The following is a 26,934-nucleotide window of genomic DNA, read 5'->3' as shown; positions in this document are numbered from 1 at the left end:
TTTTGCTAGGGTAAAAATCTTCCGACGGATGTGCACGCGGCGCGCACACACCTAATTGGAATGGATATGAGCAAGCACTCGAAGAAGAATGGACTGCTGCTTCTGGGGCCTAGTCCTCCAGTTAGGTCACCTCTCAGTCTCTTCCCCTTTTGGGTTTAACAGAAAAGTCCAAAATAAGAAAAACCCAAAATCTTGTGGCCTCTAAGCCAGGCCCTTGGTTTCTGTCCAGAATTCACAATTTTTTTGGCCTCTTTCATTCCTGAGGCCTGTACTTCCACTCTTGGTCTGAGGGAGATGTAGGGGAACACAGACTGCTCTCTCTTTTGCATTCCAGCACCTGGGACCTTGTTTTAGGTGGCTATGGATTGCTCCTTCAATCCATTTTCCACTTCCTTGCACTGCTTCTACTTTTGCCGTGCTTTTCAATGTCTTCACTAGTTCTATGGACTCTGCTATCCCCATCTTGGGTCTGTGGTTCCTCAGTACTTCTTCTTAGCCAGCTACGGAGGTGCTTTTTCAAAGCTGCTCTCAAGTCCTGCTCTGAAGCAGCTGGTTTGTATTTTGAACAGCCCCTCTGTCTCTTGCCTTAAGGCAGTCATATTTCTGTCCTTCAGACTGAAGTCTTCCCTACCAGACCCTCCTTCTGGGGGCTGGAGTTGTATTTCACACAGTTCCTCTGCCTCTTGCCTTAGGACAGTCACTATCTCTCTCCTTCAGACAGGAATTTCCACCAGCTCTTCTTCATGGAGCTGGGGTTGTGGTTCAAATAATCTGCAAGGCTTTAGCCAGCTTCTCCTGCAGCTGGGCACACATTGTCAATTAACCATCCAGTTTAGAGGGCTCATCAGGACAGTCTTTTCCTGCTGGTGTCTGCCTTGCTAGAAGGGAGGAGGTAGAATACTTGCTGGTCCCCTTCCCAAAGTTCATCCAATTGAGCTGGGAAAGAGGGGAGCCTTGACTTGTCCACTCTGCAAGGTTTCTGATTCCAGGCCCTTAATGAGTACATCTACACAGCCCACAGTAGCGAGCCTCCCAGCCCAGACGGAGAGACTTGACTTTGTGAGGTTTGCACTAGCATTCTAAAAATAATTGGGTATACAATGCTTTGAAGTTGTGGCTCAGGCTCTGATGCCAAAGGTGGTGGGAGGGCATCAGAAGCCAAGCTCCAGCCTGACTGCAATTTCAAAGTGCTGTCTACATAGCTAGATTTGGAGTGCTAGTGTGAGCCCTACTAGCCTGAGTCCATTGACCCCAGCTGAGGGAGTCACTGCTGCGATCTGTGTGAATGTACCCAAAAAGAGATTCTTCCTGAACTCTACTTATTCCCAGGACCATCTTCCTCTCTCCCAATATCTCTCCAGTCTTTGTAGATCAGACATCCCAAAATCTAAAAGGGACCATGCCATGGGATGGGGATGGGCTGACCCCTGGACACCACTACCCTTAAGGTGGCAGATTGCCTCATCAGACTCCCCCCCAACCTTGATCCTTCTGGAAAGGACATCAGACACCTCAAGATATTGAAGTCACAGGTGGTTGAGGACACTCAGTGCCTCACAGAATCAAATGTTTATTTACTGGAAAGGATGATGAAAGATCATCAGAAACTTGGCTCTACAACCAAAACTGTTTTCCCCTGGGCATGTGGTCAGCTGTGGGGAGCTATTCGAAGTGAAGAGTTCAGGTAAATGAATTTCTTTACCACCTGATCAGTTCTTCGTTTGATTCATAAGGGTAAAAACTTGGCCTCTTGAAAGCCACAGAGGCAATTTTTGAAATTTTAAAAATTAATCCAAGCCTTTAATTATCATGTAACCGACAGATGGTGTCCAGCTCCAGTGAAGAGATCTGGCTGAGTGAGAAGCCTGTGTCTTCCATCCATTGGCAATCCATTTGAATACTTTTTTATTTTCTGTACATTTCTGCATCACTTAGCTGTTGTTTATAACAATTCTGACATTGTGTTGGACTAACCATATTTTGATCTGATTTCTAATAGAAATACTATTCCAGTTCACCAGCAGATACTGGATAGTTAGGGGAAAAAATATTGCGAGGAAAAGTATATTTTAAAATGTCAGACTAACTGTTAAGGTTCAGCATACAAATTTCATGACTGTTGTATTTCAAAGTACCACACCCCACTATGTCCAGATTCCCTAACTGAAGGGATGCTCTCAGAACAATATGTGAGTGTGGTGGTCAAGAAAGAGGCACTCCATATTTGACAGTCTTATTTATAAGTGGAAGAAAACATCTGGAAATTTCCAAGAACATTAAGTTCATTAAGAACAAAAATATTGCTGCTAAGGCAGGAAACTTACTTACAGAATCCATTTATCCCTTCTTGTTTACAAGATTCATCTACCACCTTTACTGCAACAATTTTGTTTTCACTGGACATGAAGCAAAATCAAGAGAATTTGATTTTTTATAGCTATTAATCATTCATCTATTGACATAACAATTTCATGCCAGACTCTAGAATAAACATATGTTAATATTTACCAAGTTTCACTGGAAATGTATGAACACTATGTTACATTTATACATTACACCTACACTATGCCAAATTAAATAATGAAACAAAAGGAACATGCCTGCTTTGCTTCCTGTGGTAGAAAACAGGCATATCTTTGCCACCCAACAGCACAGGGAAATACCATAAAAGCTTCTCCCGTGCAGTGAAACTCTGCCAATTCAGCCTCCATTCTGACATGCAACATTTCTGCTTTTTCAGTTCTGGGCCTCTCTTCAGCCTACCAAACATGTCCACTCATAGTGGCTATATGATGTACAGAAATATCCAATAAAGGACACATCAAATTAATTTTCACCTAAGAGCTAAACAGGATTTAAACTCTCAAATGTGCTGGCCCAGAAAATCAACTATCAGTGAACCACTTTCAAAGTTTCAAAAGCTGGAAGACAGGACTGCAACTGTCACAACCCAGGACATTGATTGACAACTGGCTTCTCCCAACACTGACAAAGATTCTCTGGACTTCTCCGCTATCTTGTGAACAACTGTCTCAAATGGGGCCCAGTGCAGCAACATACTGAGCACTGAATTCCCACTGGGATTTGAGGAACTTACTGGAGAACTTCTCCACCATGCAGAATCATGCCAATAGTTTGGTACTGATTTCCACTACTTATCCAGGTCTGCTTTTTCTGAAACTGGCCTCCATGGGTGAAGCTCTTATCCTTTTGGAGAAGGACTTGGAACAAAGAAGTCCTATATTTTCTTTATTGCATAATATTTTTTAACCTAAGTAAAAAAAGAATTGTGTGCTCTACACTGAAAGTTCAGGAAGATAGAACCATGTCCATAATCTAATAGTTGGGGCTGATAACCCCTCCTAAGTTTGCCCAACACTTCCCATTATAAGCCCTTGTTTTCAGTTGTTACTTATTTTGCTAAACCTTGTCTGAAATTTTCCATGTTAGGTGTCTGCCTCAGGGTGATATATTTTGGAAAAACTTAGCCAAAATGATTCAATGTCTCCAAGAATAAGGGTAGGGGAAAATAAGTTGTTTTTCCCATGTTAAAACATTCTGATGAACATTTCTTTGAACAGTTAATGCACTCCCAAGGTTAAGAGCAGGGACTTAAAATCTGGTCTTTATGTCAAGGATGTGCTTTTTGCTGCCCCTGTGAAAATCTGCTCAATTTTTTCCAAAGCCTTATCACTTGGCCAGAGTAACTGGAGGTTCTTTGAGATATGTAGTTCATTTCTGTATTCCACTGCAGGTGTGCACGTGCACTCCATGTGCCCAGAGTCAGAGAATTCTTGCAAGCAGCATCCTTTGGTCCACACGCACCCTTGTCTACCTTGTGATTCCAGCTGAGTGCATAAAGGGTGGAGTGGACCGACTGCCTTTCGAGTTCCTTCTCTATCTCAAAATCACTACAAATCTTCATGATCCTAAAAGAACCTCAGCCATACCTGGCAGAGGATAAAAGAATCTGATGATGAACACATCTGGTGTATACAAGCAAGCCCTATAACCAGTGCATATTTTGTTCAGAAGTACTTGACATGGTGTCAGGAGTAAACTAACAACAGAAACAGAAGGAAAACAGCAACAAAGGTTGCAGGATCTCATCAACATGCCACTCTTCAATACCCTAGAGAACTTTAGCTTTGACAAACCTTCACAATGGACAGACCGGAAGCAGTATTTTGCAACGTTTCAAATTGCAGACAAACTCCACAAAGAAACTGGAGATATACAGGTATCTTCTTTAATTTACACTATGGGGAAGGAAACAGAGCATGTTTTCACAAGACAATTCAAGAATCAAGGGGAAATGTTGAATGTTTTATAAGAGAGCCCTGCATTTTGAAGCTGAAAACTGTGATTTTGGCAATGCAAAACGTGGAAGTATCAGAGACAGGCTGGTTATTGGGTAAACAGATAAAAACTTTTCACAGCAGCTACATCTGAAGAGAGATTTAACCCTAGACATAGCTATTCAAATAGCAAAACTGTGTGAACTGGTGAAACAACAAAACCTAAAGAAACTTGACAAACTTGAAAAATCTGAAACTAGCTTAGAAACTGTACACAGACACTTGAGTATTAAAAGTCATTATTGTAAAACCCCTGAGATCAGGAGAGAGAACTCCCAGTCTAAAAAGGACAAATTCCAGCCTACATGCATAAACTGTGGAACAAGTCCTACCCCAAAGAGATGATGCATGTCCAGCCAGAGGCACATCATGTAATATATGCATGAAATATGGATATTTTGCAGCTGTTTGCTGAACCAAAACAGTCAGGGAGTTGACTCATATTATACACAATCAAGAGCCACTGTTTCTGGGATCTATCACTTGTGATGACTCAGAACCTGTTTGGAGAGTGAAACTGAATATTCATGGTAAGACTATTGAATTTAAAATTGACTCAGGAGGGGACATCAGAGTAATCTAAAAAGGGACTTGCAATCACCTTCAAGCCCCGCTCCTGCCCCAGAGCTGAAGTCACCTGACACAGCTCTGACTAGCCCTTGAGGTATTCTGAACTGCATGGGCCAGTTCACCACAGGAATAACCTATTATGACAAAAGCTACGCATTCAGAGTGTATGTGATCAAATGACCACAGACCAACAACCTTCTCAGCCGCAGTGTGACAATCATGATGGGCCTAGTGAGACAGGCAGAAGAACTTGATGGGATATTTGGTGATACTGAACTTTTGAAAGGAGATCCAGTACAAATAACCTTAAGAAACAATGCTAAACCACATAGTGTATACACAGCTCTCAAGATTCCTATCCCATTAGTTCATAAAGTGGCAGCTGAGTTAAAGAGAGTGGAGCAGATTGGCACAATAGAGAAAATCTCTGAGCCAACAGCATGCTGTGGTACTGGTTATAAAGAAAAATGGAAAAATACAAATCTGTGTGGATCTTAAAAGACTTAATGAAGTAGTTGTGAGAGAAAAATATACCCTCTGAACATTGGATTAATTCCTCCCCAAAGCGAAGGAAGCTACAGTATTCTGCAAGTTGGATGCCTTGAGCAGATTCTGGCAAATTCCTTTAGCCAAAGAAAGAGCTAAACTGACTACATTTATCACATCCTTTGGGAGATTTTGCTTTCAAAGATTACCTTTTGGGATTACCAGTGTATGACTTAGTGGGGGATTGGTCCTGCTTTGAGCCGGGGGTTGGACTAGATGACCTTCTGAGGTCAGCTACAAGAAGCAGCCCTGACAGAAACGCAATTTCAAGAAGTTCTAATTTATATTAGGGCCAGCTGACCCAAATATCTAAAGGACACTAAGGAAAGGATAAGAGATTACTTTGAGGTGCGTGGACAATTACGCAAGTCAAACAGACTAATTATTAAAGGCAATTCCATCATAATTCCAAACAAAATGAGAGGAGAAATCCTAAATCTCATCCATGAAAGATATCAAGGATTAACTAAATGCTGTGAATGGGCAAAGCAGTCAGTGTGCTGAGTGGGCATAAGCAAAGACATAAAGAATAAAGTATCTGAATGTGAATGTTGCAGAACTAACAGAGCAACACAAAGAATCTTTAACAACAGACAGACAGACCTTGGAAGAGATAAGTTGCAGATTTATGCAAAATCAGAAGACATCATTACCTTGTCATCATGGACTATTTTTCCAGGAACATAGAAATAATGTATTTGAAAGACACAACATATTGCAGTGTTATGGAGACACTGAAGTGCACTTTTGCTCACTTTGGTTTTCCAGCATAACTAGTGATAGACAATGGACCACAATTCACTGCAGCAGAATTTCAATTATTGTGAATGAAATATGATTTTGGTCATATAGTAGCAGCCCACATTACTCTCAATAAACGGAGAGGATCAGAGAGCTGTACAGACGGCCAAGAAAATCTTACAATAGAAAGATCCCTTCCTTGCTCCTCTGAATTAAAGATCAACACCAATAGCAGCTACTGGATAGAATCCAGCCAACCACTGTTCTAATTTTGGACATCTACAGTTTGCAGCTCAGAAAGAACAATCAATAGAGCAAACTCTACTGACGGCAGATGCAGAACAAGACAATGATGACTCACAGATTCCAAACCAGCTGTGGCCAGTCATTGCAACTAATTGACAGCTAGCTGACCAAGTTGTTATGGATTCAGGTTGTGTAATTAGAAAACCGTTAGAGAACTTAACAGACTGATATGTACTGAACTTTAAAGACAGCATGATAGTTCAAATATTGTAAATGGCGGGATTGTAGAACTGAAAGCGGGAGATGTAATGAAATGCTAACCTGTATTATACTGTTCAGCCACTAGGTGGCCCTGAGAGTAAAACACCTTATTTAAATATATCTCAGCTATACCTCGCAGAACATAAAAGGATCTGATAATGAACACATCATGGTGTGTGTGATGTTGAACTCCATATGTTTTATGGAAATATGCTTATGAGTGTAAATATGATGTAACTGAAATATGCCTTATGAAAAAGGTCTCTTGTAAGGTATCATAACAAAGGTTATAAACTACTGAATATGTTCCTTCTATTTGTATGCATGTATCATTCTTGTATCTGAAGTTAGAAATATGAAGCATAACTCTGCAGTTCTGTTGTAATTATGCAAAGTGTGGGCCATTCATGGTGGTTTAGAATTTGATGGCTCCCACTGACTAGGACAATTGGTTGTAAATGGTTTATTTACCTGCAAGCCTTCCTGTGTACGTGTGGGCCAACACAGGAAGAATGGAGACTAGGGGTCTTACAGTGACATGTGACCATATCACATGATACTGGAATCCATCTTAAATCTGGTACTTTTCCATTTAGAAGGAGGAGTGGGGACCCAAAGAGACAAAAGATTCCCGCCTTGTGCCAAAGCTATAAAAGGGGATGGAGCAGGACAAAGGAAGGTTGTGGTAGTGCTTTAACGCTGCTGCTTATCACTCCCCTCCCCTCTCCCCGTTGGCAGCTCTGCCGGTACGGACCCTACTGGCAGGGCTGCCAACAGGGGAGGTAAAAGGGGCAGGGACATTAAAGCACTGCTGTGGCAGGTTCTTACCGGTATGGAATACTCGCCCAATCCGGCTCACTTTCACCCCTGAGGTGATGAGGGCCAGGATGCTGGCGGGGGGAGGGACTGGGACTGGCTGGGCAAAGAGATTGGGACATGGAATTTGAGGATGATGACTCAGATTGGATGAGAAAGTCAGGAAGGGAAATTGGGACTGGGAGCACCATTTGGGATGGGGAATGTAGATATGGGAGGGGTGACTGGAGGTTAGAGTTGGGGAGAAGGCAGATTTGATGAGGAGGCAGAAGGGGGGCTGCAATTGGCTGGACAATGAGACTGGGCACAAGGAGTGAAGGTAGGAGACTAGGACTTGTGCAGTGAGTGTATAGAGTGAGATTAGGACTTGCTTGGCAAAGAGACTGGGATGAAAAGTCTGAGGAGTGGAGACTGGGACTGACCAGGTGAGGAGAATGGGACTGGGATGAGGAGCAAAGGACAGGAAAGAGCCAGTACTGAAACAGGGACAAGTTAGAAGGGAAGGGGCAGAAGGGGTCACACTTGCAGGGAATGGACAAAAGCGTCTGTGCCCACTTGGCCAGGAATGGGGCAGAAGGGTCTTGACTCAACGGCATGTTTCCTTTCATAGCCTGGAGTGGAACACGTTATTTCTGAGTCTCACCATTCCTCTGCTGTCAGCAAATATCCATGAGACTGAGTGGCTTGTAATTAAAGTCTGTATCATAATGCATATGCACAAGCAGCCAAATTAAGGTTGCATAGATAACCTTAATTCTGATATTTCCTAATTTTTGAGTGCTTGACTTTGCAATCTTAATAATGTTTTTAATGAAGTTCTATTGTGTGTAATATTCATATCTGTGTGTGCCTGCGCCCACATATTGTAAAAGCCACAAGACATCACAAGCTAGAAACCAGAGGCCCTATCCAACTCTCAATCAAGTCAATCAGAATTGGATCAGGCCCTAGAAGAGCAATAGATCCTTTAGAAATGTTAACCACACCTTTCCTTTGGTGAAAAGATCCTCTCCTTTCCTTGTCAATTTTCTTCTTCCTGTGTCTCCCAAGAGCCCTCGTAGAGTGATATACACATCTGCATCTGTTCCTGACTTCACGGATGCAGCCGTAGTAATGTACAGAACATACTCTTTTACTGTTATGTGGGGGAAAAGAAAAAAGTATTGAAGCTTGGACATTTATGAAATACATTTATTTTAATACATATTATGACTATACTTTTATTTCTGGAGCATTCCTAGCCAAATTGATCAAAGTGTTGTGCAAAATGGTATCATTTTTTAAACTACACTGTAATTAAAATAAAAACCCAATGTAATTATAATTAACAATAGAAAAAAAATTGAGTTGGAAAAAGAATGAGAGTAAAAGGTAATAGATCAATACTGATCACTCTAAAACAGTAAACATAACACCCGTGGGAAAAACAAGCTATTTATTTATGTATTTATTTATGTATGTATAAGCATAATAAACATACAAAACATCCATCCTAAACTCTAGGTGACTTTAATAATCATTCAGAACCACAACTAAACATAAAAAGCTCCATCCTGAGCTTTGCTGAACCCATACGTAGCACAGCTTAGGGAGTGAGAGAGGAGGAAACCTTTACACTTCCTTTGAACCTTGGCCACTGGTCAAAATGCACCCCTGCATAACCCAGAGTACCCCCAGGGCTGCTTTAAATTGCACCAGATTCAGTAATCCCTTAGGGAATGTGCTGCCAGCCGAGGATCTAGAGGAACACTGTATGTTCCTGTCCCATTCCCCTACTTCTAGCCAACTCCCCCTCATTTCCCTTCAACTGAGGAATCTTTGTTTGTGTTGGTTAATGTAGCTTTAAGCGCTCTTTTTTGTATCACTAGAACAATGCAAAAGGCATTTGGTAAGAGCTGAGGATCTGGCCCAAAGATAAAACCACAGGTAGCCACTCTACTGTCAACAGGAGCCAATAAGACCCCTGGAACACATAGGGATCAAAATTATGGAAAAAACATCACTTCCTGCCTAACATTACCACTCAGGCAATGTCACTCACACCAAAAAAACCTTTAAAAAGATGAGCTGTGCAGCATCCCCCAAACGTCAACACATTTGTGCTACTTTGGAGTAAGAGTTCAGGGGAAAGAATTTCAAAGTCAAGTGGCTCTCATAGAGAACATCCTGTCAATAGCTTCCTCAATTTTATATCAAGGGAGCTCTGGCAAGAATGCCTTCACTGATATTAACTATGGCTATAGGGCTGATGGAGAAAGGTGATCTCTCAAGCAGGATGATCACAGACCATTTAGGACTGATAGGTTATAACTAATACCTTAAGCTCCACCCAGGAAATACAGGAAGTCAGTGCAGCTGAAGGAGCATTGAGGTAATGTCCTTAAGTCCAGGTACCTACTTAAGATACCGTTTTCGGCACTAGCGTCTTTTATGTATGGGTTTAGGCTCAAAGCAAAGCACATTATAAAAATCTAGTCTTGAGGTGAGAGAGGCACAAATCACAGTAGAAAGTTTCTGGTGAAACTTGGTAACTGTATCATAAATGAGGAAGGCCTTAAATTCTTAGGAGCACAAGAATATATGCATCTTGTGCGAGGTACTACAAAGCTTCTCCTTATCTGAAACTGCAGCACCAAGAATAATTTCCCTTGGAATTTCCTTTGCTGTTTGGGGAGGGAAACAAAGTAATATTGTCAAGATAAAAAAGAACTCAAATGAGTGCCACTCACAAGATTTTTTATCTTTTCAGTGCTCAGGTTCTGCACCTCTTTGTATTAGAAACTGGAATTAATCATACTCAGAAAACAAAATGCACCAATAAATAAATGGACTGAGTTTCAAAGCAGTGCAGAGGATTTAGCTACATTAACCCATTAAAATGAATGGAAATGTATGTTGAAATCACTTGCATTGCTTTGAAAATCTCAGCCATGATACTCGAGCAAATCTTCAGTGTTTTTGTCAAGTAACATACCTGTTGAAAAATGAAAACCAGCTGTGAGAACTGGAAGCTCAGCCACTGTGCATCCTTCAGCATCTGCAAAGTTCCGAAGAAATGGAAATTCTAGAATTTCTTTAGTTTTTCTGTGTTGAAGTTTCACCTGCACATACAAAAAGAACATAAGCCAATCTCAGTATCTGTGTTCTGGAGTTCTCATGTAAACTGTGACAGACAGATAATCTGTAACTTAAAGAGGCATGATACTCATTAGAGAAAAAGATGAATATTATTATTCTAAACTGGCCTTTTGAAGCTGGTCTTTAACAAGACAGGAAAAGGAAAGGTAGCGAATTGTCATTAAGATCCTGTCAATACTGTAGTTGAAAAAAAAAACCTATTTAGGAAATTCTGGGAAAAAATGAAAATGTAGAAATCTAGCACATCAGTACGATCTGAATCATATGATCTTAAGAATATTTGTTAATGTATTGAATCTCTGTGAATTATTGTATAAAAGAAATAAAGGGATGATAGTGAACAAAGAAAACTGTAGACTGAATTTTAGAAACAATCTTTAACAATGAGGGCTATTAGATTGCGGAATAGCCACCCATGGTAAGTAACAGAAGTTCCACTGAGTCATTTAAAGCTAGACTGGAAAAAGCACTTGAAAATATACAGAATAATTGTGTTTTGACTGGGAGATGAAAAAAATGGCCTAATCTTTAATTTCTATATTATCTACCTCACTACCTTTAAAAAAAATGACCAAATACTTCAACCACTAAGCTCAATGTCTTTGGTTAGCAAAAATCATAGGTATGTGGCATCATTATGTAGGCCTTCAAAAGACTTCTATATTTTCCATGATGTGATTGAAAAGATTACAAAATGAAATGTAGGCTCTGGTACAGAGTTAAACTAAAGAGAATTCTCTCTTTCATACTGATGTCTGTATGTCTGAAAAGTTTCTTGAAAGTCAAACCTCACTTACTGTGCTTTCCTTCTTCAAGAAGTGGGAAGAATAAAAACTGTTCTTGTATTTTGGTTAATACTTTCTCCAGAATGAGGCACCTATTATAGTTATTTCTTGTACTGGATATTGTGTTAGAGTGATGTGAGACAGTTTATTCAAAAACAAAAACAAAATTATTTGTCAGTGCTTTTAATTACAACGATGGAGAGACTTTAATTCTCAATACCAATGTTAAACAGCAGAATGAAGCTCCTGACATTTCCCTGTATTGTGAAGGCAAACCCCCATGACTGAGAAGTCCAGTCTTGTATAATTTAAATAAACAGCAATAGGAACACAGGAACTATAGAACTGGATCAAACAGTGGTCGAACTAGGCTAGTATCCTCTCATAATAGCCAGTACTAGATGCCTCACATGAAGATTCAAGCATTCCTGCAATCAGGGCCGGCTCTAGGTTTTTTGCCACCCCAAGCAAAAAAATGTTTGGCTGTACCCCACCCCAGCCTTGGGCTCCCCGCCACTTACCCACCAGTGCCCCCCCGCTGCCCCAGCACTGGGCTTTCTCTCCGCCCCCACCCACACCCCCTGTCGCCCCAAACATGGGATCCGCTACCAGCACATGGCAGCCGAGCCCTGGCCCAGCTGCAACTTCATCCCCATGCGAGTGGAGCTGCTGGGCGGCACAGAGCGGGAGTATTTTCAGGTGGCAGTGCAGCTGCGGGGCGGCACGGAGAACACGGCCCCCTCCCTGGGCTTGGTGGTGCTGCTGGTGGCCAGGGTGGATCAGTTCGTGCTCACCGCCCTCACCCCCGACATGCTGGCGGCCGAGGACGTGGAGAGCCCCCCACCTGCTGCTCTTCAGCCTCACCGCACCCTGGCCCAGCCCCGGCGGGCAGGAAGATGAGGATATCCGGCTGTGGGGCTACCTGCTCAGCACCGATGAGCCCACACAGCCGCTGACCTCCTCACACACTCCGGGAGCCCCTCTCCCCGCCACAGCCCGGGCTCAGCTCTAAGGGACCCCACTTCCCTTCCTTCCTGGATGCTCACACACTCTGGGAGCCCCTCTCGTCACCGCCACAGCCCGGGCTCTGGAGCCGAGTCCAGGTTGCGGTGGAAAGAGGGGCTCCCAGAGCGTGTGAGGAAACTGGGAAGGAGGGAAGCGGGACCTGAGATGCAGGGAGGGAGGAGGGGTCCTGCTGCTGCTGCCGCTCTGAGTCTCCCCAGGGCGGCGCGGCGTTTCCCTGCCTGAGTGGGCTGTGCAGGGCACCACCGGGCTGGGCAGGGGGTGTGGATCCCGGCTCGCACACTGACAGAGCGACTAGCTTTTTGCCACTCCAAGCAAAAAAAAAGGGGGAGGGCATGGAGTGAAAATGCTGCCCAAAGCACATGCTTGGAGGGCTGGTGCCTAGAGCCGGCCCTGCCTGCAATAGGAATACGATTGCAAAACCCACCTTTAAGGGAAGGGAAATCCTTTCTAATCCCAGATAGCTATCACTTTGCTTATGCCCTTTGTATTTTTAATCATACCTAACGTAACTGTGTATAGTCTCATTATCCATATAAATGGCAGTGAGCTCCTTCGAACTGAGCTTTGAGTCACTGCCACGACTTAATGAAGTAAAGCATGCTAATGAATATCACTGTTTGTAATTACCAAGTTTCTATCCTCAACACACAAATTTCCATTGTGATCCACCATGTTTTATAATCTTTCAAAGGCAGTTATAACTTTATCAACAGACTTACTAGATGAATATTTCATATGGAAAAAAAGATGAAATTAGCAACTGGCCTAGCAGATAAATGTCAGGTGCTTCATCCTGCAGCTTAATATCGCATATTTAGACTGAGAAGTAACATTTTCCCACTTAATTTTGTAATGAAAATGAAACACAAATATTCATGGACTAAGGTATAATGAAAACTGAAAGTGGAGGGATTCTTTCTTATACACTTCCTTTTATTCTTCCAGCTAGAGTTGATAAGTATCTTTTCTGTGCAGTGCAGTGCCACAGCAATTTTGATGTGATATGAGGTATTTAGCTTCAGCATCTTAGACATCAGAGGAAAGATTGTCACTTTTGCTATTCATTTCTTTTTCTAGGATGCCAACTTTAATGGCAGATATTTTTGTCAAAAGGCATTTCCAGTGTCTCACTTCATTAGTGGTCTTGGATCATAGGTCCATAACATGTAATAGCCAATTTGAAATTATGTAAACACTGCCATTTATGCCAGTGGCAATAGTTATGAAAAGATAGCACTGGAAAAGCTATAGACTACGGCACTTCTGTTAGCTGCGCTCCAGAAATTCAACTTAAGTTTACAGAATTTTTGTTGTTCAAACATATTCTAATAAAAAATGTTTTGAGCACATTGTGAAATCACTACAACACTGTTAGCAGATCTACTTGCTTTGTAAATAAGAAATGTTATGTAATTTTGAACGTAACTGTAAACTGCTTCTGAAAACAACAACTGTAGATTATGAAAAGAACAGAAATTAAAAATAAAACAAAATAAAAAGATCTGGACTTGCTTTAGTAGCTTTTACCTCACGACAATGCCAGATCTCTCCATTTCTGGCATCTTCTATTTCCAAGCGAACTTTGCATATAGAGGTGAATTTCTTATCTAGTTCCACTGATGTCTGACAAATCTCAGCCTTTTTAAGGGATCCTTTGGGAAATAAGACTGGAATACTTGTACCTTTTTCACCACAAATAGTTAAAGACATTTTAGGGCTCATGCTTGAAGCATCACTAGTTGTAACAATGACATCCCAAGTCCCTAGTGAAACAAATCAGTAAAAAATAATTAATTCATTAACTGCACTTAATATCCAATATAGTACAGATGCTTGTAACACGGTGGGTGAGTGAATGACTAACAATTGACTTTCATTTTCCCATTTAACCAAAATCTTGAAATTTGTTAAACTCATTCATTATCATCCACTGAGTACACACAGAAATCCTAGATTAGAGCTTTGACCTTTCTACCAGAGGCTACCAATTATCAATCTTTTTCACTGGATTTCAACTGTTCAAGTACCCACTTAAACTAGACTCTTGAAATTCATTCACCACTGAGAAATACCCCTTTGCTCCACGTTTGACATTTTTATTTAGGGCACCACAGTACATCAAGTCCTTCTTCCACAAGGTGGTCATATTAGTTGGTCTCCAATTTGAAAAAATCATGGTCTTTTGGGTTCAGCAGTTCCATTTATCAGATTTTAACAGATGTGTTGTTCATACTGAGAACCCTAATTATGGCCCCTATTCAGGAAATCATCTGCATTCAGGACAGCATATAAGCATGTGCGTAACAAATAGTTAAGCATAAGTGCTGTCCTAAATAGTGATGGACTTGAGCATGTACTTTCCTGAATTGAGGCTATAGAAAACATTCAAAACAGTAGCTGAAACAAGAGATATAAAAGAACTGGAAGATTTTACTGGATATTGAAAAGGAATAGTAATTACTTTTCAAACCAAAGGGATAGCCTTACATATTCAAAACTCCCATTGAAATCAACATCAGTTTTGGATGCAGAGGGAATGCAGGATGAGACACCATAGGTTCAAAGTTAACACTAAAATTTTACTCTAATTTGGGACACCACCATTTGGTTTGAATTAACTTGTTTAATGTTTGTAATTAAGCCTCTAAACGGCATCACTATGGGGATTCCCACTGACATCAATGGGACAACACATGCTAGCCGAGTACATTAATAGGTCAAGGCTTAAGGCTGTATGTTTGTCATGGTCACAATTTCTATGACAATAAGTGTGACTTTTGAAGAACTTTTTGGCCACCCGGGCTGACCCACTACTGAGTATTTAATTACTTTTTTAATTTGGCTCTTTATATGCCCAGTGAGCTAGAGTATGGATTGAACCATTTAAAATCATTTTTATTGTAAAATAAAAGATACTTTGCTGAAAATAATTCAGTCATTGACTTCCTGTTTTTATTCTCAGAATTTCCCTGAAAGCCAGACTAGGCAGCCTTAACACTATAGGATAAATCCTGAGCTGGTGTAATTTATCATAGTTCTATTGACATCGATGGACTATGACCATATCTATATCTATATATGTATATAGATGTAAATGTAGCAAGATCAGTTATACCACCCGAGGATCAGCTCCCATGAGTTCAAATGTACACACTTCAGTGAAAGAGAACATTAGCTTTAATGCATTCTTAAAATTATCTAAAGAAGCTTTTCTATAAATCAAGATGTTGTGATTTGAAGGCTGATACAGGCAACTTTATCAAAGCTACAAATAAATTAAACCAAAGATAGCAATGAAAAGTGAATGAAAGTTAGATGAAAATTTCCTACATCTCCACTGGCACATGGAATATTGTTTTTAGACTTTATGGTTATTAAAATACTGAATGTTACTTGTCATGAACCTTGGGAATGATTGGTAATTCTCAATCTGGATTTGGAGGGATAATGTTACATTCTGAGGGCAAGAAGGCAGGTCCTTCTTATGTTAAAAATGGAAACGATATATTGATGGATTCACTGAGGTTTAGGAGGTCAGTGTTTGTAACTGCTTGTCCCACACTCATGTTTCCAAGCTATTCTGAGCTTCGGTTGCTGCAGCAACATTTCTCTGATGTTCCAATGTTCCCTTAAATTATAACAGAAATCTGCCTACTGTATCAAGAACATGCAGCTCAGACTGAAGGATGTACATTTTGCTTCCTATGCCTATAATAAACACAGCTAATGCACACAAAATACTCAGAGCATAAAATGGAACATAGGTCATAGCATGTGTATAAAGTAACTGAAGTTCCATTAAAATATTGCTGGTTTTGAATGCAATTTCTGATGTTCAGATTGGTTAGGTCTGGGCATGGTGTCTTGTCTGTCATTTGTGGTTCAGATGCCATAAATGGACCCAGTTTAATATTTTACTCCCTTCCAAAAGAGATTACAGGACAGTGCCAGATACAGTGATATTGTGACAAAGGGCTAAAGGCTTAAAATGTTTTCAGTGTCCAAATTCTTTCTGAAGTTTCATCTTCGGTTCATTTCAAATTCTGAATAGAATTCTGGGTTCCGCTGATCCCTAAGCTAAATACCATTGAAAATTGGTACCACAGACATACCTTTCAAATGAAAATAAAATTCAAACAAAAGTAAAGCCAATGGCAAACATATACGCATATGGTAAAAACACTATGTTCTAAAAGAAATTTTTCATGTCTCTTCATATGTCAGTGTTGCAAAAGTCTTCTGCCCTGCATTTCGTGATATATGGAACAACCTACTTTCTTTCTGCCTCATCAACTCAACATCTATTTTCAAATTTCATCTGACAACATATTTGCTGAATAGTATATACTTCTTAATCTCCCTTTTTGTGCTATTATTTTTTTCTTTTAACATTGTAACTGTATTTACCAGCTTTGTACAGTGCTGGAGATATAGTTTGTGTACAAGAAGCTATTCAGAATAAAGTTGTATTGTATATTAAATCTCAACTGACCCATCCTGGGAAAATAAACATAAAATACAATCAAATTAGAAACTTGAATGTGTTTTGATGATTTTGCATCTCACCCTGAATATTTTCTGCCAGTCTCTCATTTCTCACTTTTCCAAGAAGTCTCAACTCTCGTTCCATCCGTCCATCAGCAACTCCGCTGTCTAACCATTGCTGGCATGAGAATACATATTGGCAGTCACTCTTGCCTGATTCTTGGATGGTGATTTGGTCCAGGTACCATCCAGCTCCATAACCCATATTATTGTGTTCAACTAGCACTTTGATTAACATTCCGAGGTCTACAGCTCTCACACTGACGCTATTAACCTGATGGGAAAACAAGTCACAGTGAATTGCCCATAATTAATAACACCAATTATTATTAAAATATATTTAGCAAGGTTGTATTAGGTAAAATGGATTCGTTTCCATATTAAATCATTCGGTTTTGCTGGTGGCCTAACAGAAGGATGGGGAATTAGACTGATATGCATAATAGGCTGATGTTGACGTTTGGAGGTCTTATTATAAAGGAAATATTTGGATCCTTGAGTTTGTATATTTTCCCAGTCCCTAGACGGAGAGTCCCTCTCCTGGGTTGCAAGGAACAGAGAATCTAACATTAGTGACCCTCACTCTGGGGTACTCCTCCCTGGGGTGGTGAGAAAGAGAGAAGCATTAATTTACTTTTAAAAGGCCGAGGAGTGTTGCTGGCCCCAGCCCTCCCACTCCAGGTCAACCCTCCCCACACCACCCAAATGGAACTCCATGGAGGCCCTGGGAGTGACAGAGGCCAGTACTAGGATGCACCAATTAAACAGAACTTTATCTTAAATGAGGCCTTTTATTCTAAAAATGTTTCAAAGCCTTGTAGACCGTAAGACTTCTTAGCTTCCAGAAGGAAGAAAAAGCCACATTACAACACCACCAGACAGAAATAGTGATGTTTTTATGACTGTGCAAATGAAAGACGACAAAGATAGCAGAAGTATAACTAAGGCTGTTCATGCAGGCAAATGAGAAGAGATGTGCTCTTTAGGTGTAAATGGACATCTGTTAAAATATTGCTACAGCTACCAGTAAACAAAAACTAAATGGCAGCTGCACAAGTGCATGATGGGATGAATAAATTATGTGAGCAAGAGAATGAATGTGTTCTGTGAGCGAACGTGAGTGGGAGGGTGGATATTTGGGCATCTGTGCGGGTGTCATTAAAAAAACAGATGGATAGCAGAAACAGACGCTATAATTTTACTTGTTGCCAACCACTGTACCACCAGGAAGACCAGAAAACATGGAAGGGAGAGATGATTTAAAAAAAAATAGCCCAGCTAATCCATGCTCCTGTGAGCAAGGGTTTATTCACTACAATGTGCTCAGAAAGAGGAAACATCAGTTGTTATTCCTACTGCAGTTTTTAGGACTTTTGACATTTTTGCCTTGACATATCCTTGATCTTCCCCAAACAGTTACCATGGCAAACTATAGCCCTTAGTGTAATGCATAAAAAGTCTAAAATAGGAGTTAGCTGAGATGAACATTTAAATAAATTTTATTGGGAGCATTAAATCATTTTAAAATAATTGTATTTTTTGCAGTTTTAAGACAATTTTTTTTTGTCAGTGTATATCACCTTTAACTTACAGAAACTAGCCTGTGCTGGTAATATTCATGTTTCTTCACTGCTAACTCTTTTCAGATGTAGACCTATCATTAGCTTCATTCTTTGGGACAATAATTCATAGTCATTAGACAACAGTGGTCACAATCACTGATTGTTAATCAATGAATTATCATAATGCATTAAATTACCTGCTTCCTCAGCATTAGCAAGAATATACTTTTGTCTTATGTTATTATCCTTCTTTTTTGTTATTTTAGTTTTTAATTTGTGTAAAGGCATTCAGATCTCTATTATACATTTCACTGGAAGTGTAATTGATGAAAACCAAAATCATTTTATTTAAATTAGCTTGCCTGATTTAGATTCAATTTTAGCTAGGCAAAATGACAATTTCCCACTCATTTAACCCATTAAACCAGTGAGATCAGTTAGCTAGAAAGATAATTACTTACATAAATATAAACTAGCCTTACTTTCTGCAGTTTAATTCAATTGGTTTAACTTATTTTACCATGCAGTAATAATAGGAATTTGTTACCAGTAGCTCATTTAATTCTTTTGCATTTTACAGAAGACTATTCCTCGATCTTCATTTCTAAAGGTGCATCCTTGCTGCGTCTTTCAAACCATTCTCTTTTCATAGAGTCATAGAATATCAGGGTTGGAAGGGACCTAAGGAGGTCATCTAGTCCAACCCCCTGCTCAAAGCAGGACCAATTGCCAACTTAATCATCCCAGGCAGGACTTTGCCAAGCCTGACCTTAAAAACCTCTATATGGAAGGAGATTCCACCACTTCCCTAGGTAACCCATTCCGGTACTTCACCACCCTCCTAGTGAAAAAGTTTTTCCGAATATTCAACCTAAATGTCCCACATTGCAACTTGAGACCATTGCTCCTTGTTGTGTCATCCGCTACCACTGAGAACAGTCTAGACTCACCCTCTTTGGAACCCCCTTTCAGGTAGTTGAAAGCAGCTATCAAATCCCCCCTCATTCTTCTCTTCTGCAGACTAATCAATCCCAGTTTCCCCAGCCTCTCCTCATAAGCAATGTGCTCCAGCCCCCTAATCATTTTTGTTGCCCTCTGCTGGACTCTTTCCAATTTTTCCACATCCTCCTTGTAGCGTGAGGCCCAAAACTGGACACAGTACTCCAGATGAGACCTCATCAATGTTGAATAGAGGGGAATGATCACATTCCTCGATCTGCTGGCAATGCCCTTACTATACAGCACAAAATGCCGTTAGCCTTCTTGTCAACAAGGGCACACTCTCAACTCATATCCAGCTTCTCATCCACTGTAACCCTTAGGTCCTTTCTGCAGAACTACTGCCTAGCTATTCGGTCCCTAGTCTGTAGCAGTGCATGCGATTCTTCCATCCTAAGTGAAGGACTCTGCACTTGTCCTTGTTGAACCTCATCAAGTTTCTTTTGGCCCAATCCTCTAATTTGTCTAGGTCCCTCTGTATCCTATCCCTACCCTCCAGCGTATCTACCACTCCTCCCAGTTTAATGTCATCTGCAAACTTGCTGAGAGTGCAGTCCATGCCATCCTCCAGACCATTAATGAAGATATTGATCAAAACCAGCCCCAGGACTGACCCTTGGGGCATTCTGCTTGATATCGGCTGCCAGCTAGACAAGGAGCCATTGATCACTACCCGTTGAGCACAATGATCTAGCCAGCCTTCTATCCATCTTATAGTCTATTCATCCAGGACATACTTCTTTAACTTGCTGGCAAGAATACTGTGGGATATCGTATCGAAAGCTTTGCTAAAGTCAAGGAATAACAAACTCATCCACTGATTTCCCCACATCCACAGACCCAGTTATCTCCTCATAGAAGGCAATTAGGTTAGTCAGGCATGACTTGCCCTTGGTGAATCCATGCTGACTGTTCCTGATCACTTTCCTCTCCTCTAAGTGCTTCAGAATTGATTCCTTGAGAACCTGTTCCATGATTTTTCCAGGGACTGAGGTGAGGCTGACTGGCCTGTAGTTCCCTGGATCTTCCTTCTTCCCTTTTTTAAAGATGACACTACATTAGCCTTTTTCCAGTCATCTGGGACCTCCCCCGATCACCATGAGTTTTAAAAGATAATGGTCAATGGCTCTGCAATCACATCTGCCAACTCCTTTAGCAGCCTCAGATGCAGTGCATCCAGCCTGATGGACTTGTGTTTGTCCAGCTTTTCTAAATAGTCCTGAATCACTTCTTTCTCCACAGAGCACTGGTCACCTCCTCCCTATGCTGTGCTGCCCTGTTCAGCAGTCTGGGAGCTGACCTTGTTTGTGAAGACAGAGGCAAAAAAAGCATTGAGGACATTAGCTTTTTCCACATTCTCTGTCACTAGGTTGCCTTCCTCATTCAGTAAGGGGTCCTCACTTTCCTTTACTTCATTCTTGTTGCTAATATACCTGAAGAAACCCTTCTTGTTACTCTTAACATCTCTTGCTAGCTGCAACTCCAAGTGTGATTTGGCCTTCCTGACTTCACTCCTGCATGCCTGAGCAATATTTTTATACTCCTCCCTGGTCATTTGTCCAATCTTCCACTTCTTGTAAGTTTCTTTTTTGTGTTTAAGATCAGCAAGGATTTCACTGTTATGCCAAGCTGGTCGCCTGCCATATTTACTATTCTTCCTACACAACGGGATGGTTTGTTCCTGAATCTCAATAAGGATTATTTAAATTACAGACAGTTCTCTTGGTCTCCTTTCCCTCTCATGTTATTTACCCAGGGAATCCTGCCCATCAGTTCCCTTGGGGAGTCAAAGCCTGCTTTTCTGAAGTCCAGGGTCCGTATATTGCTGCTTTCCTTTCTTCCTTGGGCCAGGATCCTGAACTTGATCATCTCATGGTCACTGCCTCCCAGGGTCCCATACACTTCTGCTTCCCCTACTAATTCTTCCCTGTTTGTGAGCAGCAGGTCAAGAAGAGCTCTGCCCCTATTTGGTTCCTCCAGCACTTGCACCAGGAAATTGTCCTGTACACTTTCCAAAAACTTCCTTGAGTGTTTGTGCACCGCTGTATTGCTCTCCCAGCAGATATCAGGGTGATTAAAGTCTCCCATGAGAACCAGGGCCTGAGAGCTACTAACTTCTGTTAGTTGCCGGAAGAAAGCCTGGTCCATTTCCTCCCCCTGGTCTGGTGGTCTATAGCAGACTCCCACCACATCACCCTTGTTGCTCACACTTCTAAACTTAATCCAGAGACTCTCAGGTTTTTCTGCAATTTCATACCAGAGCTCTGAGTAGTCATATAGCTCTCTTACTGCTTCTTGTATTATGAGAAGGAGTAAATAGCACTTCCTTATTTACTTTCTCTATACCATTCATGATTTTATAGACCTCTATCATATCCCGCGTTAGTCACCTCTTTTCCAAGCTGAAAAGTCCCAGTCGCCTCATGCAGAAGCCGTTCTATACTCCTAATCATTTTTGTTGCCCTTTTCTGAACCCTTCCCAATTCCAACATATCTTTTTTGAGATGGGGTGACAACATCTGCATGCAATATTCCAGGTGTGGGCATACCATGGATTTATATAGAGGCAATATAATATTATGATTATTAACTGCTTTTCCTGTAGTATCTTCCCCAGTTCTTTAAAAATGTGCCACTTCCTACTCTCTAATAAAATTTTCCCTTGTCCTAACTGTTTTGAATTGAAATTCAGAGCTTGAGGAAAACACTTTGTCTGATCTCTCCAATGACATGTAAATATAGGGTGACCAGATGTACCAATTTTATCGGGACTGTCCCGATATTTGCTTATTTGTCCCAAGTCCCGACCTACCTTCAGTCGGGACGCAAATTGTCCCAATATTTTGCCTCTGCTCACATGTGGAGCGGAGCCCGGAGGGGGCTTGTGCCCCCTCGCCCCGACTCCGCCCCCACCTTCCCCCATTGGATCCCTCTCCAAATCCCCGCCCTGGCCTCACGCTCTCAGCCCCGCTCCCTCACTGCCCCACTGGATCCCTCCCCAAACTCCTGGCCTGGCCCTGCCTCTGCCTCTTCCCCAAGCACGCCGCATTCCTCCTCCTCCCCACTCCCTCCCAGGTTTGCACTGATCAGCTGTATGGCAGCGCAAGTGCTGGAGGGAGGGAGGAAGTGGAGATGGAGCGGAGGTATGCTGGTGCAGGGGGGAAGGGCATGGAGCTCCGGTGGCTGTTTTTTGTTTGTTTGTTTCTGCTCCACTGCTGGCTTTTTTTTTTCTTTCCTCCGTCCGCCCCACGTCCCGACATTTCACCTGTGTGATCTGGTCACGCTATGTAAATAAGAACATAAGAATGGCCATACTAGGTGAGATCAATGGTCCATCTAGTCCAGTATTCTGTCTTCTGACCGTGGACAATGCCAGATGCTTCAGAGGGAATGAACAGAAGAGGGCAATTATCAAGTGAGCTATCCCATCATCCAGTCCTAGCTTCTGGCAATCAGAGGTTTAGGGGCAACCAGAGCATGGGGTTATATCCCTGTCTATCTTGACTAATAGCTATTGATGGACCTATCCTCCGCGAACTTACCTAATTCTTTTTTGTAGTTGAGGCTCATCTCCAGGCTATGTTGTTGTAAATTCTTATAACCTTTAGGGAGGCAGAAATTCACCCAGGAATTGCTCCAATGCAGGATCTTTCAATTAGTTTTGTACCCTTTATTGTAATTTCATCTAGACCACATTTCCCTAGTTTGCTTATGAGAATGTCATGTGGGACTGTGTCAAAAGTCTTATTAAAATTAAGATACATCACATGTACTGTTTCCCTTCATCCACTAATCCAATAAGCCTGTCAAACAAGAAAGTTAGGTTGGTTTGGCATGATTTGTTCTTGACAAATCTATGCTGATTATTTCTTATAACACTATTATCCTCTAGGTGCTTATGAATTGATTGTTTAATAATTTGTACCAGTATCTTTCCAATATCAATGTCAGGCTGACTGGCTTATTACTCCCTGGGTCCTCTTTGTTCCCCTTTTTAAATATATGTACCATGTTTGCCCTTCTGCTGTCCTCTGGAACCTCACCCATCCTCCATGTGTTCTCAAAGATAATTGCTAATGGCTCTCAGATTGTTTCAGATAGCTCCCTGTGTAATCAAAGGTGAATTTCTTCAGACCCTGCCGATTTGAATACATTTAACATATCTCAACATTCTTTAACCTGTTCTTTTCCTATTTTGGCTTGTGCTCCTGCATCTTTGTTATTAATATTAATTGTGTTAAGCATCTGGTCACAAATAACATCTTTAGTGAAGATTGAAGCAAAATAGGCATTAAGCATTCCAGTCTTCTTAGTGTCGTCGGTTATTAGCTCTCCTTCCCTGCTAAGTAGAGGAGCTACACTTTCCTTCGTCTTTCTCTTGCTCCTAATGTATTTATAGAACCTCTTCTTATTGCCTTTTATGTCCCTTGCTAGCTGTTACACATTTTGTTCCTTAGCCTTTCTGATTTTGTCCCTTCATACTTACACTATTGTTTTGTACCCAACATTGGCAATTTGTTTTCACTTTCTGTGGGATTTCTATTTGATTTTCAAGTTGTTAAAAAGCTCATGATGCAGTAATATTGGCCTATTAGTATTCTTCTTGCCTTTTCTTAGTATCAGGATAGTCTGCTGTTGTACCTTTAATACTGTCTCTTTGAGAAACTGCCAGCTCTGCTGGACAACTCTTTCACTTGGATTTTTTTTCTATGGAATCTTACCTACCAATTCTCTGACTTTGTAAAAGTAAGTCAATTGTCCTTATTTCTGCTGCTCTCACTCCTCCTTTTCCTCAGAATAATGAAATCTATCATTTCATGATCACTTTCACCCAACTGTCTTCAATAAATTCACAACCAATTTCTCCCTGATAGTCAGAAACAAGTATAAAATGGCTCCCCTCCTTCCCTCCCCACATCCCCATTTACTTCCTTTACAAACAAACAAAAAGTTGTCCCCAGGAAATTTGCCCCCAGGAAATTTTCCACACTCACCTCCAGTCTTTCCCATTATGGTTCTGCTCCTTCCCACTACCAAACTATTTTCTCTATTTCTGGTGACTGTTTCTCATCTGTACCCAGACCTCTCCTTTATGGTGTTCCACTAGCATTAATTCTGATCCTTCTCTTTGCTCTCTTCTTTAACTATCACAATTATACATATGCTACTGTATACAGACAGTGGGAGGCCATCTGACCTATCGGACTCTGCACTGGACTGGGACTCGGGAGACCGAGGTTCTATTTCTGCCTTTGCCACTGGTCTGACCTGTGACACTAGATGTGCCATTCCACCACTCCATGATTCCATTTCTCCAACTGTAAAGGGCAGTAATGATAGGTATGTGTCAAGAAACGTGCTGATTCATCTCTGTTAACTGTCTCTGCCTGTCTTGACCAAGTTAACGATCTTATTTCTTCTTCCTTCAGATAAATATTTCGGAGAAAGGTTTTCGGGGGGGGGTAAAAAGTTTATCCTCAGACACATTTCAGTCTCTTGTATCCTCCTTATCTCAGGCATTCCATTTCCCTCAAGCGTTTTTAAACTTGGCTCTGAACTTTTCTTCACTTCCTATATTTCCTGTGTTGGCAAATCTGCTTATTATCGTTGTGATACTGTTTGTTCTGTATACACCGGTGCCTTGACCCACCTCATTCCTGGTTCTGTAACAATAGTCATCTTGGTCATCAGGAGGGACTGAGTCAATAACCTCCAAAATGGAAAGGGACATCTTCTATAGCTTGAGCTAAAGGACTAACTCCTCTAACTGGGTGCTAGATACAGCCCAGAGGGGGAAATGTAGCACACACACTTAACAGTGGGTTATATTTTCATCTCCTCTTTATTGCAGTACTTTTTCATATGATCGCCCCAAGTCCCAGTCCTCCAAACTCCAGTAGGTACAGAATCTTGCTGCGTGCCTTCTGACATGTACAAACTGAGCTTGACTAAACACAACCATCTGTTCCAAATCCATCTTGCGATCCAATTCAAAACTGTCCAAAAAACCAGACCACAGGACCCTTTCTTCAGAAAACCATCTAGATCTTGTTTTCCCAACTCCCCTCTCTGCTTCTTTCATTGCTTTAGAACTGGCCTCCTTTCTTTTCTTTCACGTAAGATCACCAACCACTGTTATTGCAAGAACTTTCTCCATTGCAGGAAAATGCAGTATGGAATAGCCTTCCCATCTCATGGATTCTCCATCTCCTTCAAATCTTAGCCAAAAACATATTTTCTCTATTGCCTCAAGAAGTTTCTCTCACTCACTGATATTTTTATTTTAACATTGTAATTATTATTAAACTCTATAAAGAGCTTTGCAATACAGTTTTTATAGAAGACGCCATTCATAGTGCAGGTCCAGTCCTGGGATTTTGAAGGTGGAGGAGAGGAGTTTGGTTTTAGACAGACAAAAGAAGCAGTAAGAGGGACACAGGGACAGAATCTGTGATGGGGTTTGTAGACAGGGTTTAAAAAAGAAAAGAACAGCAATTTAAAACTGGATTATGAAATTGATATGGAGTCAGTGGTATTGATGTCATTGGGTATGATGTCAGAGGAATTATAGTATACAGCAGAGACAGGTGCTCAGCATCTCCCTCAAAGAAGGACTGCGTTTGAATTATCTTGTTTAGCACTGATTGAAATTAGCACAATATTTCAATTTAATATGTGTGTTCTTTAAGAAAATATTGTGCATCTCACATAGCAAATATATTCATATATGATATGACAGTTGCTATAGTTACAAATAGATTTTACTACTAAAAAGCAGATTAAACAGTGAAGTATGTAACCAACAAATATTGTTTGCAAATAAGGGAGGCATTGCTGTCCTGTGGCTGTGGTAATCATGTGCAGAACGGTTTTTCTGTTAAATTTCTTCATCAATACTCATCTCTCACATGTGAGACATGTCCTTAACTTTATACAAGTTCCTTCTCTTCCTACCTCTGCCATATTCTCTTCCCTTCTGCTTTTATTTCGCACACAACTTATTCCCGCAGTGTGTCTTCTCATCCATGTCAGTCTCCTAAATTCCTCTTTGATCTACTGCTCTGTGTTCATTTTCACTTCCTCTCCTTTCTTTACCAGATTTACTCAACTCAGAACTCTTTGCTCTTCTCCCTCCCATAAAAGTATTGAAAAGGTCTCCCACTTACAGAGCAATAACTGGGCACTTTTGGAAGTCCCTTCCTTACCATATGTAATGTATTCTAATGTGCATCTGCTCCAGAGGCCTCAATCCTACAAAGACTTTGGCAGCTGCTTAACTTTACACACTGTGAGTAACCCCACTGATGTCAACTCTTTGGAGCACCAAGGTCTATGTTTGTA

The 26,934-nt window shown here is 41.1% G+C and overlaps 1 protein-coding gene across 7 annotated transcripts in view; it reads right to left on the bottom strand.

Moving 5' to 3' along the window:
* LOC115646790 (lipoxygenase homology domain-containing protein 1) overlaps window positions 1–26,934 on the bottom strand; it is a 313,208-nt gene that overhangs the window by 42,312 nt on the left and 243,962 nt on the right. For 5 of the 7 annotated variants that reach the window (XM_030553098.1, XM_030553099.1, XM_030553095.1 and 2 more), the window contains 4 exons: window positions 17,054–17,306; window positions 14,015–14,250; window positions 10,513–10,639; window positions 8,525–8,673 (listed from right to left, as the gene is read on the bottom strand). In XM_030553098.1, the coding sequence (XP_030408958.1) occupies window positions 8,525–8,673; window positions 10,513–10,639; window positions 14,015–14,250; window positions 17,054–17,306 (765 nt within the window). The remainder of the gene's footprint in view (window positions 1–8,524; window positions 8,674–10,512; window positions 10,640–14,014; window positions 14,251–17,053; window positions 17,307–26,934) is intronic. The other 2 variants (XM_030553101.1, XM_030553102.1) reach the window with 2 other exon arrangements.

This window comes from Gopherus evgoodei, chromosome 2, assembly GCF_007399415.2.
Source record: "Gopherus evgoodei ecotype Sinaloan lineage chromosome 2, rGopEvg1_v1.p, whole genome shotgun sequence".
NCBI lineage: Eukaryota > Metazoa > Chordata > Testudines > Testudinidae > Gopherus > Gopherus evgoodei.
This window is presented reverse-complemented; position numbering and strand designations above follow the sequence as displayed.